The following is a 16,945-nucleotide window of genomic DNA, read 5'->3' as shown; positions in this document are numbered from 1 at the left end:
TTATTGAGAAAATTATCTTTAGGCTTGAAAGTGTGTACAAGGGGGAATGTTCAAACCTGCTTTACCTACTAATGGGCTTTAATCTCTTTCAAAAGGAGGCCTTTAAGAAAGGGATTGTTGTTTGTGGTGGGTGTCATATTTGCTTGAAGATGTTTCACTAAAGCAGAGGACAAGCTTTGAAGAGAGGATGCTGGGAAGATGTGCGTGTTTTACCACAGCAGAGCAGGTGGCTTTTCATGGTCCCCAAAACCACATAAGTAACTTGCCATACTCTTCTGTGAAGCATCTGAGCGATGGCTCAGAGAAATACTGTAAAGGACTACATCGGCCTTGACCCAGTTTGACAGAAAAATGTAAAATTCTCATTGGGCAGAAGAAAAGTTACATATTTTACATGGTTGGAGAGGTAGGAGTTGTAGGGCTGCCAACAGTGCATTCTTTGCTCTCAGGAATGGCTGTTATTAGACACATCAGATGAGTTTTGTCAGCCTGTATTGTTCTGCCACTGGTACCTCTGACTGGCTTCAGTTGGCCTGTATTTCTGTGTTTTCAGTTCGTGTTCTGTGCAGTCATTGTTCAAACCTACTGTGTAAATAAAAGCTCGATTCCGTGATGACCTCCACAAAGCTCTGGTGGTGTCAGATTTGAACAGCTCTGCCTATGCTTCCCTCCCACTTGTCAAACCAGCAAAGAGGATCCAAAACTGGATGCCAAGCTGCTTGGTTTTGTTATTAACTGGACTGGTTTTGTGAAATACTTCCGTGACAGAAGCCAATGTAGTTAAAGGCCAGAAAGAGAGGAAGGGGTGAGAGCTTTTAAAAATAATTACCACTGCCTGGTAGAAGTGTATCTATTTCCAATAAACTTGAATCTGTCCCTGTGCCATTCTGTGTGTTCAAGGCTTTTCTCCTCCTGTCTTAAAAGCGTAGTGTCTGTTTCTTTTTGGGAGATTGTTAATAGCATTCTGTCATTCGTATAATTTATACTGTTGAATAATTTCCCGTTGTAGACCATGAGGTGATACGTGGTCCGCATAATTGTGTTGATTATTACAACCCAAACTTGAGTTTTAGCTAACATGAACGTTGCTTTTTCTCTGTAGTTGACACTCCAGATCCCTATGTGGAGCTCTTCATCCCATCCGCCCCTGACTGCAGGAAGAGAACAAATCATTTCAATAACGATGTGAATCCCGTGTGGAATGAGACATTTGAGTTCATTTTGGACCCCAACCAAGAGAATGTTCTGGAGGTAAATCACACTGCTGAGCTGCACCTGTGAACGTGGAGGTTGTGCAGTGTCTGGAAGACTGAAAGAACAGTAGCTTGTACATGTGTGGCATCTGCTGTCTCAAGATTACAGCTTGTTTTAAACACTAAAGGCTGGTTTTTGCCTTTAGGCATGGTGCTAAGCAAGACCTATTGTATAAATTGTGTTATTCAAGGAGTAGCTTTGAGAGGCATTGTGAGAGATACCTGAGGTGTCTCTTGGGCTGCTCCTGAGGGCTGGTATCTTACTGTTCTTCACATCAGCCATAGATTATGTTCTCCCTGCTTCCTACACTGATTCAATAATTATGGACAGTGAATAGCTGGGGGCAAAGTCAAGTCTCTGCCCATTCGTTTCTCCTCCCTGAGGAGACAGAAAGCAGAAGCATGGTTCTGCTTTCTCTTCTACGCCTGGAGCCAAGGGTGGAGTAGCCCACCCAGTATGTGCAGGCTTGTTGACTAAACCACCATTACATCTCAGTGCCTTAAGCATTTCCAGGTTGTGGACAAAAGGTGAGTGTTAAGCGTAACTACTGTGTAAGTGGGCATGGCAAGTGCTTAAGGTTATCTGTCTTTGTTAGCCTGGGTCTTTGAAGGGGATGGCCCTGCCACCTGAAGTCTTCTGACCCAAGCTTACGGAGTTTCAGTCCAACTTGGCCAACTGGAAGAGATGCTAAAGGCTGTGAAGCTTTTCTTTGAGCTAGTAACCAAAATCTCTTGGGGATGAACTGATTGAGAACTGAAAATTGAACGGGGCTTCCTACAAGGCTCCCTGTGTTCCTGGGGAAAAGGGACAGGTTCTACAGTTTGGGGAGGAGGAATCCCATGATGAGCTCAGTGGAGCATGAAGAACTGTCCTGGACACTGGGGAATTCACACCAACTTCACTGCAGCTTTGCAGGAAGCAGGTTACCCAGAATAGCTTCCACTTGGTGGTCAGCTGCCATGGTCACCTGAGCTGCTGCTGCTTAAATGTTTTGGTCGTGGACGTGCAAACCAGCCACGTGAAACTTGAGAGAAGTTTGAAATGTGTAACTTAGTTCTTGGCCTCTAATAGCAAGTCAGGCAAATGGATATCAGGAATTAGAAAGAGGAATGGATTCTGGCTTCTTTGTGAGAAAGCATTTGTGCAAATAGGAAGAAGAGAAGAACTCGGGTTCACTGACCTGCCTTTGTTGCAGTATGGGAAATAAAAATGGTTTCAATTTTGTCTGATAAAAGCCTTTGTGGATTCTGATACAAGTCCTGCGACAGAGAGTTTTACCTGTCTCTTTGCAGATCCTGTGCTTTTTTGGAAGATCTGCAGGAGCTCCAGCTGGCTAGATAAGTGATTTGATCTGTAGTAGCTCTCATGTTCTTCCAAACATGAGCGGAATGGTAAACTGAGGAATAGCAAATAGTTAAAATACATTTCCTTGGTTTTATTGGCATTGTGTAAAGACTGGGTCAGGTTCTGCTTGTTGTCACACCTCGGCAGCTTCCCCAGCAATGTATGAATTTGTTGAGTACAGAATTTCGTTCAAGGATTTTTAAAGGATGAATTATTAAAGTCACGAACAACAGTGGCCAATAGCTTCCCTGCTGCCTTCTTGAGAACAGTACCACCCCCACCTCTTATGCTCTGTCGTTTTATGCATTCTGATGTGAAGAAGTTGAGATGCTGACAAGCCAGTAATTTCTAGTTTCAGATGTTTTTATCTTGTGGAGGCCGGGGTCATTCTCTTCCTTCTGCAGTAATAATGTGACTAGCTCGTTTTCCACCAGGGTGAGGAACCCCAGAGACCCCAGTTTTCTAATTTGGCTAACATTTTATAAGGTGTTTCTCAGTTTTCAGTGTAGTTTTATGCAGTCATTATAAAGTTCAGGATTTTATAAGCTGGCATGCTGTAGATACAGTCAGGCCATACCATACTGCCAGGTTCTGCAAGTCTCTGTCTCCTGTAACAGAACACAAGGTTGATTTTAAGTAGGATTTGGAAAAGTATCTTTACAGTAAGCAAAGGCTGATGCCGTGTTCTGAGACAGATGCTATGGAATTCCATGAAAATTGCCTGCTAAGAGTGATGCCATGTAGCAATGGTTAGTGGTGGCCCTGGTTGATAGGAATATTTACATACACATATACCCATATATCTCTTCAGCAGGAGAGGTGTAGTCTTGAGGTTCAGACTGGTGTTTGTGCTCTGCCATTGTGGTGCACACACACAGCGCCCGGCAGAGCCTTGGGATTCTGCATGGAGCGGTGTCGGAATTCGAATCTGTGAAGCCACCTCTCCTCCCAAAACCTCACTGCGAGTTCCCAGACTCACGCAGACTCCACTTTGCTTTTGACTCTTCAGATTATTTTCATCTAAGTCTTTATCCCAACTGCAGTTTTCCCTCTGCAGTTTAAGAAGCTCTCCAAAATGCCATTAAGAAGTTTTTGCTATTGTTACTGGTTTCAAAAGACAGCCCTCAGAGATTGCAGCAGTGGGCATAAAGTTCTGCAAGGAAACAGAAGAACGCAGATGCCATTAAAATGATGAGTTCTGTCCTGAAGTACAGTTCATGACTTCAAAGGGTGGCTTGTGGCACAGGATGAAGAAGAATTCTTTAGAGCTGAGAAGAGACTGAACACAGATGTAGCAAGTAGTAATTCAAGTGGTTGTGTCTTGATTCCATTTGTTTTATGCGGTCCACGGTCCACGCCGCAAGCGCACGATATTTTAGAAGATGCATTTTCACGACGTGGAAAAAAAAGTCGTAAGCCAAATGAGTTTGGAGAACTTATTTAATAGAAACCATGTAAATGGTAATGTGGAATTCTTTTTGAACATCTTACTTGAGAACTTGGAAGGGCGCCACTGAGAAGAAAAGACTGCTGGGTGTAGACCCACCTGGAATAGAGCAAAAGCGTTGAACAGCGTTGTGCAATATCCACGTACATCTTTGGACAGTGTCACATTTGGAAAAGGTATATGCTCCGACATGGAGAATATGAGAAGAGACTTGAAGATCTGGCTGGATGCAGAGAAGAGCTTTGTGTAGTTTGGAATGCCGCACATTTTGCCAAGTCATTGCTATAAAGTCTTGGTCTGTAGCTGCAAGGCCACATTGTATGGATTCTCTTTCCACTGGATTTTGTTTTGGTGTATCACATTTAAAACTGTACTAGTTTCACCACAGAAACGTTTAACCAACTGGAAATTTGAAGTAATTTTATATTTTAATGTATAATTTGAAGTTATGATGTCTCCTTAAAAAGATGGTGAGACAAAGGTGCTCAGATGAAAAACACTTTGTAAATTATACTGTTGTACTTACGCAGTTGAATGCCTTGAAGGGGCCACCTACACTATGCATGAACTTAGCCTGTTTTAAAGGAACACGCTGTTGGCACTGGGTGTTTGCTGGGTTGGGTTAGGCTCATTCCTTTCCCATATAATTTCTTTCTTTTTTTCACTTTAGGCATAGGCTGTATGGAATTAAAAAGGAATTTAACAAAGTAGAGTTGAATACGCCTATGTCTTTTCTAGGTTACCTTGATGGATGCCAACTACGTTATGGATGAAACCCTTGGCACATCTACATTTCCTATATCTTCTCTGAAACTGGGAGAGAAGAAGGAGGTGCAGTTAACTTTCAACAATGTAAGTTGCAACATTCCTAGCTTTGCCTGTGTTGGTCCAGCTTTGAACATTATGGACAGTTCTTAAAGAAACACTTGAACTTAGAGACCTGACGTGCTGTGTAGACCAGGGCGTACCACGTTCCAGTCCTCTGTCAGGTGTCAGAATTTTATCTGTGCCACATTCCGCTTAAATAAAGTTTCTTCACAAATTGATAGAGGATGGTGGTTATAAGGGCTAAGTGATGTGTCCTGGGGACACTCACAGAGCCCAATGTCCCTCAGTCACTTTGTTGAAGCATAAGAGAAACATTTGGCCTGTTCTTGGTACGCCTCAGAAGTACCTGTTCCTAGATGAAGGGTAATCCAAGACTATTTCTGATCCCATCAGTCTACCTCAGTACTACGTGTGTATGTGATTTCTTAATACACAGCTAAGTTTTTAATTCAAGAAGGGATTAGAATATATCATTGTGGGGAGGAGGATGGCAGCTTTTCAGTCAGGAAATAGATGAGTATGTGGGGGGGTATCTCAGGTGAGGGTTGTTCTCCTCAGACCTTGTTTTCTAAACATTCCCTGCTGTCCATGGTTAAACACTGCTGGCCTGAGGGCACTGTAGTTGTCTTCATACAGTCCTGTGGAGAGCAGAATTCAGCAGTGCCACTTAGGGTCCCTTCTGAGAGAATCCTCTTTAGAAGTCCGCTTCCAAACTTTCGCTTGCCAAACCAGTTTCTGCACCACTTGGTTCAGTTTAGTTCAGTGGGCTCTGCTGGCACGAGAGGTTTCGCAGATTTTGCTGGTCATTGTATTACCTCTGCTACAGATGCCTGTGGCTTCCAGAATGCTAATAGAAATTCTTTTATTATTATACATTTCGCTTTCGATTAAGGCTTGTTGCAACAAGGCCCTAGTTAACGTGCAGTAATGCATTAATGTGAACACTCTTAATAAAAAAGGCAAGTCCCAGTTGGATTATTCTCTTTTCTCACATATACAAAGCGAGAGTCAGTTTAATGGGGATCTGTAACTCTGTCACTCCTGGAAATGGTTGTTAAACCTGTGTGTAATCGCGTTTGTTCTGCACGTACTAAAAGACCACCTTTTATTACAGTAATGTGTCAGAAGCCATCCTGCACATAATCCAGTTCTTGCAGTTACATCCATCACGTCTGGTTATCTTTATCTTTATATGTCTTGTGTGCATGTGCTGTATGTGTAAGTACTGCCTGCACTTCTGGTTTGGGCTGTGGTTTGTTGTATGGTCAGAGGCTTTGATTTCTGACTGCCCTGCTGTTTTCCATGTGGTATAACTTTAAAAGTGTGGTTACAGCAAATGACTGGCTAAGGCCTATTTATTGGAAATCGGAGAGTTTCATATGTAAGATTGAGCATTTAATTTGGTGTAGCCTTAGGGCAGTTGGAATTTCGATACCCTCTTTTTTTTTCAAGTTACTGCATTTTTTGAAGTTTCTGCATATTTATTTCACTAAGTACTTCAGTAACTTGGGCGTCTGGAGTGTGGGCTGACTGCAGGTGCCTCGTTCTGCCAGGCACGAGGTGAGGTTCTGAGAGCTGATGAATAAGTTATGAGAAGAGAGTTTACAAAGCTCACGCCAGGAATACAAGGCCTCGCCACATTACAGGTGTGCTTCAGCTCCTCATCAGCACTCAGCAAAGCTTGGTAGATTACATAGGGGAAAAAATAAGTGAAAAAAGCCAAATACATTCTGAAATTCGTAAGCAAATGGTAAGGGAACGTGAAGTCAGGTTAAGCCCAAGGTAGACAGTTTGTATACACAGCATGTGTTCCTGAGCTCTCTCTGGCAATCGGTAGAAGGTTTAGAAAAGGCCATGCTATTTCCCTGTTGGAATGCTTCACTTCAGGGGTTTAGTTAATACTGCGTGCATACATTTTCTTCAACCATTGGATCACCGCATGGTGTCTGAAGTGCTTTCTAAATTAGTAATATCAGGTGCTGGAATAACATAATTACTGCTCTGTCTTTGAAGTATTTTCGTAAATGACTCTTCACCCTGTTTCTTCATGGCTTTCCTTTCTTATCTCTTTGCCTTTTCTTCTCCATCCACCGTGTTATCACACCACCTCATTCACAGTTCCCATTTTGGGCAGGAGAGGAGTGCCAGGTTTTAGCTGGTACGTGGGATGCAGGAGGCAAGAGCCAGCTTTACCCTGCCATGTCCTTAACTACTCTGTGTAAGCATCAAGCAGATGTGCAGTCTGAGGTGCTTTAGCTCCGTTCCTAGGGATCACACACCATGAATGAGGGGGAGAAGTCATTTATAGCTAGAGGCAGGGTGAGACAAGACACTGTATGTGACTCCATTACACATCTACAAGGCTGGAGCAGTGTGTCAGTGGCCTTCACCTATGAGAGAGCTTGGGCAGATGAAAGAGCCTGTTTGTTCTGAGTTCTAGCAACCCCCTGCTCTTTAATTTTGGCAATTGGTGCTTTAAGCATCATTTTTTAACCTTTGACCTGCAGGGAACCTCTTTAAGTGCTCTTTGAAAGAGGTAGAGGAGACAACCCATAGCTTACTGGTCAGGTACTTTTATGTGGTCTGCAAATGAAATGATTATGTTGTGATATTTATTGACTTATTTGCATATATCAGAAACTTGTAAGCAATCACTCTTCCTGGTTGATAATTTAAGTTACTGAAGTGTGTAAAGACAGTTGGTGGCTCACGTGGAACACAGAGCAGTCGTTCCCTGACGAGCTGCTGTCTCAGGCACCAGGTGAGTGTGGAGTTTGGGAAGCAGTGGCAGAAACAGAGGTTTGTGAGTGTGTGAAGACAACTGGATCCCTTCAGGCCAGAGATGAATGGCACTGCCAGAGGGATTGGCAGTGGAAGAACCCAAGACAATGGGATCTGAGGAAAGAAAGTCAGCAGCACCTCGCAGCATCTTCTACTGCATTCAGTGCTAATGGTGTATTTTGAAATCACAGTGTGCTTCTAAAAAAAGTCCTTGGAAAAGAAACTTGTTCTTCTATTTCAGGAATGTCCTCCATTTTTAAAAAAAAGTTATTTAAGGAAAAATTCTCGCAGTAACAGTTAATGTTCCAAGTGTGTTTGTGTTTCATTACCTCTGTAAGCCGTGTAACCGTATTTAAATATTTCTTGTTTAGGTCACAGAAATGACTTTGGAGCTGTCTCTTGAAGTGTGGTGAGTGTCTTGCGTTTTTAAAAAAGGCAGAAAATGTATTCACAGCAGAGGTATTTGTTATTTCACTCCATTAGAATTTTCTTGAAAATATGTCAGACAGAGTGCAAAAATTCTTTGTTTAAACACAGAAATTAAAGTTGAGGGTTATTTTCACACTAATTCTATCATTGACTTAAACACCGTTACCTGCACTAGTAGGTGTGCCCACTTCAGGTGTTTGCAGGAACAAAGCCATCACAGATTAATTTCTCCTCCTGGTTTATGTTAAGTGCTTTCCTTTTCAGGGGGTTTTTCTCTAATAAACTCGTAGATATCAAGTTCAGCTCTGATCCTCATTATTTTGCCTTCTGTGGTAGCTTTACGTCTGATGTTAACTTTCAGCATATAGGGGTACTCATTACAAGGTTCCCCTGACATGGATTTGAGTATTAATACCATGCAGTGCCGTAGCTTTACGTCTGATGTTAACTTTCAGCATGTAGGGGTACTCATTACAAGGTTCCCCTGACAGGTATTTGAGTATTAATACCATGCAGTGCTGAACTCAAAGCTTTTCCTCCTTTTCCCTTCTTATCCTCCTTTTTCTCTTCTTATCCTCCTTTTCCCTTCTTTCCTCCTTTTCCCTTTTTTTTCCTTTTTCCTTTTTTCTTTTTTTCTAGGTGAAAGACCAAAAATCACCTTGAGCAATAATCAGAAAAGCGTCTTTTAAGTCTGAAAATGAATGACCGAGGACAAGGCATTTAAAGAGTCTTTTTAAGACCAAAAATCACCTTGAGCAATAATCAGAAAAGCGTCTTTTAAGTCTGAAGATGAATGACCAAGGACAAGGCATTTAAAGAGTCTCTTTTTGTCTGTAACTGTAAATGTGGTGCCAGGGATGTTCCCCCAGGGATAATCTCTGCTCAGTGTTTGGTATGAGGAGGGATGCATAAGTGGGTGGTCTTTGAGATCGCTCCTAAACTCCTTATTTTTCATAAAGGACTCTTGAAAATGCTGCCTTGTACCTAACATGTCAGAGTATCCACAGACATTTTAAACTCATATTTGTAACTGCAATGAGGAAGCTCCCAGGACAGGTTTGTGCGCTGGTCCTGGCTGCTGTCTGCTCAGGGCGGTGCTGCCGGGAGGGGCTGTGCTTCACATCCTGGGAATGATGCACAGGCCCAGTGAGTTAATTAGTCCAGATGAAGGGACGGTTCAAATCCTGCCTTGATAACCTGCATTGAGAAGTAAGGGCTGAAGTGTTAGCTTCCATTTAAGCAGTATTGAGGTCTTTATGCAGCCCTGTGCACGTTTTTGATCACACACTGTGGGGAAAAAGGCAGAGAAAAAGGCTTTTTTCCTGTGGCCAGCCAGTGCAAGTTGTACTGAGATCCATACAGTTTTGGATTGTAGGTGTGAATGGATTCAGAGTAAGAATTACCCTCTTTTCCATCAGCATGAACCTCTAACTTAAGAAGAGCACATGTTAGTAGGAATGTATGGAAACCTTTCACTGCCGTTCTTTTTTCAGCAGACAAGCAGAGAATTCAAACTTACAGACTGTTAATTTATAATTGTACCTTAGTGGTGAACTCACTTGCTATAATTTAATTATTTTTTGTTTGAATAGCACATAATACACCACGAGGAGCTGCACATTTTGTGTTCGGTTTTCACTAGTGTGTGAACGATGAGGTTTCTGTACCGAATGCGTGTCTTAAAGATGCAGCACACCGTTGTTCTTTGTGTCTGTCACTCCATGAAGTCAGCTGACACAACGGTGTCACGTGACTTGTCACGATTTCACTTCATCTTGTGTAATTTAATGAGGAATTTACTTTTACTTCCATTCATTTCCCTAGGTGTTATCTTCAGTTCTGTTTTGAATTACGCCTTTTGTTAAAGCCTGTCTGTTTTGCCAAACAGCTCTTCAACTGATCTCCGGTTCAGCATGGCTCTGTGCGATGAGGAGAAGAAATTTCGGCAACAGAGAAAAGAAAATATCATGCAGAGTATGAAATCATTTTTAGGAGAGGAGAGCAGCAAGAACTTGACCACATCCCGTGATGTAAGTTTGGAGAGCTCACATGGAGATTAGTATTGCCTTCGGAGTCCTGCGTTTGTCTCTCAGAGGAATGAATGAGACATGTGAGGTAGAAGAGGTCAATGTAAAGACACGTGGCAGAAACAAAAAGGATTCTTTTTTCTCTTATGTGCATACAATGTTTGGAATGGATAATAATTCTCCTCGTGCTCTAAATGTATAGATTAAAGTTCAAGGAGACAAAATCCTGTGCCAAAATGAAGCTTCACTTAAATAAGATATGTCAATTATGTGCAAAAGGACAAGACTGCATGAATGCCATTGTAGGATAGAAATCACAGCTCTTCGTTTGCACTGGCACCTTAAACAAACTGCTGTAACTTTGTGTGGTTCTTCATTGCTTTAATCCTCAGCAGGCTGTGCCGAGGTTACAGCTGGGAAAAGGAGACAGATCCGTGCTTTCTCTCTTGCTCTGACTCTGAATTCCACGCTTTGTTAAGGTCTGGCTCTGAGCTGAGGTTCATCTGAAGGGTGCCCAAGGGGCGTGTGAAATACCTGCTGCACCAACGGCAGAAGCTGCCCTCGCATGCTGGGTACCTGGGCTGTGCTCTTAAAATGGCCTTGGCCGCATGGCCTTTGTGTCTGAAGGATTAGGCAGGAAATGAGCTGGTTTAGTGTCAGAGACTGCTTAGAAATTATTTTCTTTCCTTCCTTTCTTCTTTTCCTTTAGCCCATTTTATAGGCTTAGGGCCATGAAGTTTATTTCTTGGAAAAGAAGAGAAACTGCAGCTTCCATTGGCTGGCTGGTGCTCTGTACCAGATGGGACTGATGGTGGTTTGGGTCTCACCAAAGTGAGGAAGGGTGCCAAACTTTACTGATGGTGGCTTTGTAAAGCACTGCGTTATTTTGAGTTAATTAAGGATACACTTGGTACAGATCCACTTGCTCTGTAGTAGCTTCTCCATCCTCCTCTTTTTTCCTTGGTTGTCCTCTGTCCTGTTCTCCTCGCAGAGTTGTGACAGGAAGACTGTGTGTATGGGGGGGTCGTGTTAAGCAATGAACGGAGCCAGTGAACGAATCTGGGTTGATTAATTCACTGATAACAATTCCTTTTGTGTGTTTTCAGTGTAAGCAGAGCGTGATGGTCTTCTGCAGAAACTGGAACCAACACTGAATGATTATTTTTAATTTTCTAGGAAGTTTTGAGCAGGCCATGAATGTGTCATTGTGTACTTTTGAGCTCCGTCTTGCATAGCACAATGTGCTCGTGTGAGCTTTCTGAGAAAGATGAAAGATTTGGACAATTACCATGCATATTTTATTTGTAGAGATACAAATTGTACCTATTATGAAGAAACATTTTCAAGATTTAAAAATATTCGTTTCAGTTATTTTAATGTTAATGTGTGCGGTTCTTATCAGAGTAGGTATTTGTGTACGTGACACTGGTCTGATCTTCTACAGCAGAATAATATCTTTCTCAGACAGGATGCAGATATTCTGCCAAGATCCAGTTAGGACTGGAGTGATGCCCGGTGCCTGAAGTACCAGTTTTATGCAGGTGTATGTGGGCATGAATTATTGTAAATGCTAGGTAGGGTTTCATATTCTTTTTGTCATCATCCTCCCTTGGTATCCACCGCTGTCTCAAATACTGAAAGTTTTTCAGTTAAACTGCATATTCCAGTAATCCTAGGAAGGACTGGAGTAATGTGACACTCCCATTCTTCGTATTCCAAATGTATATTTTTAAGCTGACTTGTCAGAATTTTTAGCTGCTTCTAGTGATGAAAAAAGCCCTTTTGTTCAAATTAGAATACAGTTTTGTCCTTACAGCTTGTTATTTTTACTTTTATTGCTACAAATGGGAGATAGCAAGAGGATTTATAGGATGTTTGTAGTCTTAACGTGACTTTAACAGACCTGCCTCCTTGGAAGTGCACTCTGCCTTCCTCTGCAAAGCAGGAAAGGACTCCTAACCTTCATCGCCTGACTTGCGCCTGCAGTTCAACTCTTAATCGGTTGGCTGAAATAAATGAGTGTAAATGTGCAGTAGATGCTTCTTTCCAGTTATTTTTTCATAATTCAAAAGCTTTATTTACTGTGGGAAGCTTACTTAAGCTGCTGCCCTCTGCTCTAGAGCTCTTCAGTTGAATTTCATTTCTGGAAATAAAGCAGGGGTTGCAGCTCTTCATACTTTGCGTTGGTATCAAGTGGAAATGAAGAGAGACCATGCATCCACCTTCCTCTGTGTACACAGCCTCCCGCAGTACAGGGCTCCGAGTGGAGCCTGTGGGTTAAGTGTGCAGGAAGCACTGGCAGGCAGGATGCTGGTGACTCCTCTGGATGTTCTTTGTTGATCCTCCTTAAGGCTTCCTCTGCATCCCAAGGAAAACTCAGATTTTCCCTTGTGCTCGTGCCACTTCACTGATGAATAGTTTTGTTGAATAGCAATGCTCTGGAAGCGTTCTCACATACTTTTTCCAGGCTTGCACCTGCAAACCACTGTCTTCATCCTGTTGGGATTTGTCTGTATTGGCTAATTAGGTAGTGTTTGTAAAGAGCTTTCAAAGCCTAATGTACTTTATTAAGTTTGTGATTAGTAATAGAGCTCTTCTGTTCAGAGCAACTGCTCTGTTACTGGGGTGTTGGCTTAACAAAACAGACGTACCCTGAATCTTTACATTGATTTTGTCATTTTCTGGATAGATGGCTATCTCTGAAGGTGCATGACGAATGCTGATGCTAGTAAATACCTGTGGTTTCTATTACCAAAGCTGAACACTTATGAAGAAGATAATCAAATAATCTCAGTGCATCCAGCATAGGCAGTTTTTGTGGGGTGCAGGCCTCGAGCAATGTCTCGACTGACTTGGCCGTTGTGCGTGGCCGTTTCCGCGTGACTCTGTGTTTTCAGTCCTCAGGGGAGTTTCGTGGCTTGGAGCCTGCAGTCTGCAGAAAGAAACTGAACTCAGCAGCCACGTGGTTCCTTTCCTTACAACGGATCCCGTCCATTGACGCCTTCGATTGCGTTTCAGTGGCATTTCTGACTGATTACCAGTTCGATCAGATAGGGGCTTTCTGCACCACTATGCAAGTCTTTTTATTCTTAGTAACAACCGAGAGGTTGTTGTCCATCACCACTGAACAGTGGAAAAGTCTTCCAAGTTTCAGGAACTGGGCACCAGATGGGACCTTTGCTTAGCCTGAAACACTTCATGAATTTTCATTTCAGGCTTTCAGAAGGAAAGAAGTATAAAATAAAACCCCTGTCGATGCCTTTTCCATGTGATGTCACTTGTCACTGGGCCTGCTCTTGCTCCCTTCGCTGTGTCTTGGTAGCTGCGTAGATGTACAAACACACATCAATTCTCCTTACCTCCCCTGCAGTTTTTGCAAGGTAGTTGTAAATTTGAGGCTGTTTTCATGCAGTGTAGTCATATCAGATGCTTTTATTATAAAATATGTTTTTAAACTCCTAGCCAAAATACCATTTCTCTCTCTTCTGTTTCTCATTAGTAACTTTTACTGCTTTTGGCTCTGTCACAAAGATTTAATTTGGATTAAAGTTGGTGTTTGCATTACTTTAAAAATTTCCGTGGTCTTGTAACTAGATAGTTTATTTAATAACTAAATTTAATATCTTCTCTATTTTGGATTGTGGATGAGAATGACAGATATTCTAAAGAAATTCTGAGCATTTATTTTTTTTTAGAACTCTTACTACAAGTGGTGACTTCTTCAAATAAATTCTTATTCTTCAGACCCCAGGCAATGAGAGTTCTAAGTAACTTGGCATCTTGGGGTCAGCAGTTTAATAATGCTGAGACATGACGTGATTTATTCACCCAATTTGTAGGCTCACTGGTTGCATTTTAAGGTCTGAAGCAGTGCCACATATCCGTGTGAGTGAACTGAACTTGTATTTCCATACATTATTTCAGTAGACAGGAAGCTATGGAGGGGTCATATTGATAGTGTTTGACTTTCACTATATATATTTTACTACTTGACCTGAAGAATCAGGAAAATCAGGCATTACCTTTCTGTGAGAAACCTAAACTGGAGGATTCTGTGCAGTGATAATGTTGTGCCCTGTTAGTAAGTCGTAGTGAGTAAAAAGTATGATATGAGAGCTGTGGAAATGCTGCTTGGGAGGGACCTCTGGAGGCCGGCGAGTCCCAGTTGTCTCTGGAAGGTTCACTATTGCCAACACGCAGTTTACTGCCAGCAGGGAAAACTGGGGGCATTCTGCCCAGAAGCTCAAGAACAATCCAGAGCTTGGAGAATTGCAGAGTCCAGACTCTGGTGCTCGTTTCCCAGCCTTGGTCTGATCCTGAGCTCTGTCACTTTGTGAGGACTGCAGCCCAGGCAGCTCCTGGTGACCACATTTGCCCAGTTCTTTACTGTTGGTGAGGTACAGCATTAGTCAGCCTCTCCAGCATTTGCTTTAGGAAATTGTCACCAAAGCTGTCTGCAAACTTCCCAGGGGGCTTGCACAATGCTGACCTTCCAACAGGGGATTAAAGTACCCCCATGAGGACCATGGCCAGATCAGGAGACGACTTCTGGTTTTTAAAGAAAGCCTTATCCACTTCATTCTGTTGGTCAGCAGTCTGAATCTGACTGCCGCAACAGCCCCAGCGTTGCTTTCTTTCTGATCATGACCCAGAAGGTCCCACAAGACGTGTCTCTGGTTGCATCCTGATGTTCTGTGTGGTCAAGGAGCTGCTTTTGAGTAGAGCACGGCCTCCTTGTCCCTGCCTGTCTTCCAGCCTCCACACGTCCATGGCAGTGTGCTTGTGTGCTGTCCCACCAAGAGTGTGGTGTTCTGAGTATGTCGGAGACCTGTAACTGCCCTTGAACTTCCAGTTTTCCTTCCTTGATGACCAGTCTCTGTGCATCAGTATAGAGACATTTGAGATAAGCCTCTGAACACTTTTCCTTCTGAGCAGGAATATGCAGGTCTCACTGCTAGCTTCCTCCCATGCATTCCTCCTGCATGTGCAACATTTGCACCCTTAGCTCGCTTAATTCTCTGTCACTGAAGTTAGTCTAAAGTTCTCCTCATTAAATTAGCAAGCCTGTTCATGAAGGTGTTCCTCACTCTGTTGCTCAGGTGGTTTCTTTATTTTCCCATGGACCATCTTCACCATCAAGCAAGGCTTCATGGTCGTGGAGCCAAAAGTCTCACTGAGAAAAAAAAAAGGTCACCACCTGAGCCTGACAGCATCTGCTTGAGCCATTCAACTTTCAGACTAGAGAGACCAAGCCACAGGCCACAGCCTTGGGTGTCTGTGCCCCTCATTCTTGCTCTGAGAGGAGGCAAAGCACCTTTCATCAGCTCAGGATCTGCCCTGCCTGTATTGCTGTTGCCTATGTGGATGAGGAGCAGCTGTGGGAAGGCCGGGTGAGAGTCAGCCAGTTCTCCATGCCATCACAGATCTAGATCTGGGTAAGCAGCAGAGCTCCCTAAACAATGGGTCTTGGCTGGCAGGTTGGCCTGTGTCCCATAGAAGAGAGAGTCTTGTCGCTTTGTAGCACCATTTCTTCTCCAGTAACCTGTGATGAAGGTTCCTTCCTGCCCTTGTGCTCTTCAGTCATATCTTCCTCCTTGCCCGCGTGAGATCTGGGCACATTGAGCTTCCCTTTATATCCCTGCATGGCAGGTGCTTCATTACACGCCGTCTGTTTGCTCCTCCTGCCTGCTAATGGTCTGTAGGAACAAGACAGATAGGAGGAAGGAGGTCTGCTCTGCCCCTCTGTGGGATTTCCACCTTGGCAGACAGAACCTCTCGTGCTCCTCGCTGGTTCCTGCCTTCCCTCGCCTGTGTTTGGCAGTGCTCTCCTCCCGTGCTGCAGTCCAAAGTACATCTGCCATCCAGCTCTTTGTGAAGCGGAGGGGACTGAGTAAACGCTGTACAGATGTTGTTCATCACACCTGGGGCCAGAGAACCTAAGGGGCACGGCTGACTTCATGGGTGGGATTGCAGTGCTGTTCCACGTTACACACAGTGTTTAGAAGTCGTGTCTCAAGGTGCTTTTAGTAAAGTGTTTTGCTGTTCTCTTGCATACGCACCACTAAGAAACTGCACACCACCACATTTTTGACTTGCTAGGGCTTTTGTGCACATATTTGGAAAAATGGGTTTCTTCTCTGCCGTGAGGATCTCCGGATGGTGACCTATCAATTTATTAGTTATTAATACAAGGCTGGGATGTTTTGTCAGTGATGGATGCTGGATGCTGTGGGGCATCCTGCTACGAGCTGCCTTGTACCACTTCAGAAATTACGTTGTTTTCTAAAATAGATTGTTAGTCAGATGAGAGAAGAGATCTTCAAAGATGTGTCATTAGGATGCCCTGATTGAGTAGTTATATTTATTTAGTATTTTTTGTTTATTTGGTACTTTTAAAGTCTTTATCAGAATTGATGTGGTGATAATGCTTTTTCTCTCATCCGTGCAGGTACCAGTGATAGCGATCCTGGGTTCAGGAGGTGGATTTCGTGCCATGGTAGGGTTTGCCGGAGTCATGAAAGCACTTTATGAATCAGGAGTTTTAGACTGCGCGACTTACATCGCTGGTCTCTCAGGATCCACGTGGTAAGGCTTTTTCCTTTCATTTGTCTTCAGTTTTTCTTCAGGAAGTTCAAGAATGAATTTTCATGAGAGTTGACGTATTTCTAAGGTTATAATTCAGAGAAAATGTTATGCCTACGCAATGAGTACAGAAGAGACGTACGGAACCAGCTGCCTTGCAGCATAGGAGGTCAGTGGGGCCAGTCTGTTAATGGAGGTGTTGCCGAAGGCCTGGAAGGGTGAGGGCAGCTCAGTCTCCAGGTGACCTTCCTAG

General features: G+C 43.2%; 1 protein-coding gene across 1 annotated transcript in view; it reads left to right on the top strand.

Moving 5' to 3' along the window:
* PLA2G4A (phospholipase A2, group IVA (cytosolic, calcium-dependent)) overlaps positions 1-16,945 on the top strand; it is a 62,734-nt gene that overhangs the window by 20,731 nt on the left and 25,058 nt on the right. Inside the window, exons 4-8 of the mRNA XM_010179427.1 lie at positions 1,103-1,251; positions 4,784-4,897; positions 8,026-8,063; positions 9,972-10,113; positions 16,559-16,695. Coding sequence (XP_010177729.1) covers positions 1,103-1,251; positions 4,784-4,897; positions 8,026-8,063; positions 9,972-10,113; positions 16,559-16,695 — 580 coding nt within the window. The remainder of the gene's footprint in view (positions 1-1,102; positions 1,252-4,783; positions 4,898-8,025; positions 8,064-9,971; positions 10,114-16,558; positions 16,696-16,945) is intronic.

Source organism: Mesitornis unicolor, unplaced genomic scaffold (genome assembly GCF_000695765.1).
Source record: "Mesitornis unicolor isolate BGI_N332 unplaced genomic scaffold, ASM69576v1 scaffold2752, whole genome shotgun sequence".
NCBI lineage: Eukaryota > Metazoa > Chordata > Aves > Mesitornithiformes > Mesitornithidae > Mesitornis > Mesitornis unicolor.
This window is presented reverse-complemented; position numbering and strand designations above follow the sequence as displayed.